Source organism: Metopolophium dirhodum, chromosome 7 (assembly GCF_019925205.1).
Source record: "Metopolophium dirhodum isolate CAU chromosome 7, ASM1992520v1, whole genome shotgun sequence".
NCBI classification, from domain to species: Eukaryota; Metazoa; Arthropoda; class Insecta; order Hemiptera; family Aphididae; genus Metopolophium; species Metopolophium dirhodum.
In genome coordinates, this window is record NC_083566.1 from 22,908,698 (window position 1) to 22,911,672 (window position 2,975).

Here is a 2,975-nt window from a genome sequence, read left to right on the forward strand (position 1 = left end):
AAATGTATTTTTCTTCTTTAAAATTTTTTCCAAATTTATTTTTTGGTTTCCTAAAATGCATTTGCCTGCGGGCGCCAACACTCTCCTTCAATTTTTTTTTTATGATTTAACCACTAGCCAATTTTTTTAAACATTGACAATCTGGTACCCTTGAATAATCCTTATCTTTAATGAACTAAATATTTTAAATGGCTTTTTTTGTTTAATATTCTGGGCATTTTAATTTGAACTTTAAAATGTATTTTTCTCCTGTAAAATTTTTTCCAAATTTATTTTTTGGTTTCCTAAAATGCATTTGCCTGCAGGCGCCAACACCCTCTTTCAATTTTTTTATTATGATTTAACCTCTAGCCAAATATTTTAAACATTGACAATAACCGTATTGAATAATCCTTGAATAATCCTTATATTTAATGAACTAAATATTTTAAATAGTTTTTTTTGTTGAAGAGTCTGGACATTTTAGTTTGTACTTTGTAATGTGTAATCATACAGATAAATTTTTTTTTGGTTTCCTAAAATGCAATCGCCTGCAGGCGCTAATACCCTCCTTCAATTTTTTTTTTCTGTAATGTAACTCAACCTGAATATTTTGTATTGACTTGAAAATTGATAACTTGGTGCCCTTTGAATAATCATTCTTTAATGAACTAAATATTTTGAATATTTTTTTCTGTTTACGGTTCTGGGAATTTTAGTTTGTTTCAGTGTTGACAGTCACCGGTGTATGTCGACATTCACTAATAATTTTGGTGAATGTTATCAATTATTTCAAATATCTCACAATGCGGACATTTACCAGTATTTGTTGACATGCGCAATAGTTATTTAGTGAATGTTGACATGTGTGACAACGACAACATAATATATAATCAAATAGATAGCTAATAAATTCACAAATAAATATAGTTGAACAAATTAATTTTTTTATATTTAAAAAGTTAAGTTTAGGTAGTATAAGTATAATATGCTTTATTAAGTTTTATTTATTACAACACGGTAAACTATCGTGGCATTTACTGTTACAAAGTATTCCCCCATTCTTACAATTACATTTTTTTGTATTACATTTTTTTTTACAGTTGCATCTTGCATAACCTTGGCCACCACTTTTGGAAGCAGCTGTCGATACCTGTCTCAAAGACATTGTCTTATCGGATAAAACGTCATTTAAAGATATCAATTTTTCTTTGCACACTGCAAATTGATTTCGAGTGTACAGCTGACTGATAATCCCATATTTTGTTCCTAATTTGTAGAAGTCATTATCAACGTCCATCACAACAGCCAAGATATTTTGGTAATCCATACGTCCTCGATCGATATCTGGAACACTCACTCGAACAGTATCACCTACTTGAGCAGGCGGAAATTTTTGGTTCGACGATCGCAGCATTACACTTGCTTGAGTTTGAAGTCCATTTAGTGCCAAAGCTCTATTCTTAATTGTATTCTCCTTCCTTTCATTTATGTCTTTTAAATACAAAATATTTGTTTGAATTATTTTTGTAATAGGTATTATAATTTTAAATTACATACTTAATAATTCATTTTGGTTTTTGTCATCACTTTTTTCGCTGAGCTTATCTTCATCATTATTTGCTTGATTGTCAAGATTATCGTCGCTTTTACCGTTAGACTCTTCCTCTACTTCATTGTCATCACTTCCTTTATTTTCTGGGTCAGTTTGAGGGGCTGTCAAAAAAATTCTTATTTAGTTACTATTATATCGATCACACTTTATGCATACATGGTGTCACTGCATATTAATATATTTTATTTTATTTTATAATTTATACTTACTTATAGACTGAAGTATTTGTTCTAACTCCTCTTCTGTTGGTAGTTTTTCTATTTGTTCTCGTGGAAGAGAAGATGTTAAAAGACCCCTTTGTGCTTTAGTGCCAAACATAGCTTCGTATGGCGTTTGCTTAATACCTTGATGATACGTCGTATTTTTCACAAATTGGACAAATTGTAATGCTTCTGACCATTTTGTAGTGTTATTATCTTCCATCATAGCTCTCAGTATATTTTGGAAATCTTGGTTTGCCCTTTCGATGGATCCTTGTGTTTGGTTGTGGCGTGGTTTACCATGCACAATTTTCACACCATCCCACATTGAACACAGCTCTGATATAACTTTATTTACGAACTCTCGTCCATTGTCGGAATGTAAAATATTTGGCGCACAGAAAATAAGAAATATATTTAATAAGTGATGTGCAACTTCTTCTGAAGTTTTAGATTTTAGAGGTCTTAATTGAATAAATTTGGTTAGGTGATCCTGATAATTTAATATACATTTAAATTCACCATCTTTGCAAGTTTGCATATCTACCAAGGCTACTTGACACCGGGAATTAAGTTCACGACTTATAATAGGTTTGATTACAATACCTTTTTTCGGAACTTTTTGTTTGGTTTGGCATTGAACACATAAACTTAAAAATAACATAACAACTTCATATGTTATATTTTTGAATTTGTTCTGCAATTCGTTTATCATTCTGGTTCGCCCTCCATGACCAATTTTTATATGAGCTTCGTACATAATATCGTATAGTTCTTCGTTCTTTACATAGTAAATAATTTTAGTTTCACCTGCTTTTAACGGGACGATTAGTTTATGATTATCCATAATATCCATAACGTCAAATCAATTTAATCGTCTGTAATCACTTCGTTGTTTATTTTTTTTTGCTTTAGCATTTATAACTTCACTTATATATTTATTATATTTTTCAGTGCTTAAATAAAAACAATTATCTTCCCTTTTTTTTTAATAAAAGTGCACTAAACTTTTCATAAAAAATATCTTTTATACTTTTATTCATTATTAGTCTTAATTCGAACATAATATTAATAAAATATTACACTAAGGCCCGTTGTATTACACTAAACTGTTGCGCTCGGTTTAGAATACGCGTCGATACTGGCGAGGGTATATTTATATTATATTATCTAGCAAACGA

At 30.1% G+C, this 2,975-nt stretch overlaps 1 protein-coding gene across 1 annotated transcript; it reads right to left on the reverse strand.

Moving 5' to 3' along the window:
- Positions 1 to 982: 982 nt before the first annotated feature.
- Positions 983 to 2,650, reverse strand: LOC132949124 (KRAB-A domain-containing protein 2-like). The gene is made up of 4 exons (XM_061019906.1): positions 2,553 to 2,650; positions 1,804 to 2,444; positions 1,540 to 1,695; positions 983 to 1,473 (listed from the first exon to the last, which is right to left on the reverse strand). The coding sequence occupies exons 1-4, from the start codon at positions 2,648 to 2,650 to the stop codon at positions 983 to 985; spliced, it is 1,386 nt and encodes a 461-aa protein (XP_060875889.1).
- Positions 2,651 to 2,975: the final 325 nt, after the last annotated feature.

What these genes read in the sequence shown, in the direction of transcription:
- LOC132949124 (XM_061019906.1), bottom strand. Translation starts at nt 2,650, where the DNA reads ATGGATATTATGGATAATCATAAACTAATCGTCCCGTTAAAAGCAGGT. An exon ending in GAAGAACTATACGATATTAT is followed by an intron (nt 2,445 to 2,552) that starts GTACGAAGCTCA and finishes GTTATTTTTAAG; the next exon opens with TTTATGTGTTCAATGCCAAA. An exon ending in ACAAATACTTCAGTCTATAA is followed by an intron (nt 1,696 to 1,803) that starts GTAAGTATAAAT and finishes TTTTTTTGACAG; the next exon opens with CCCCTCAAACTGACCCAGAA.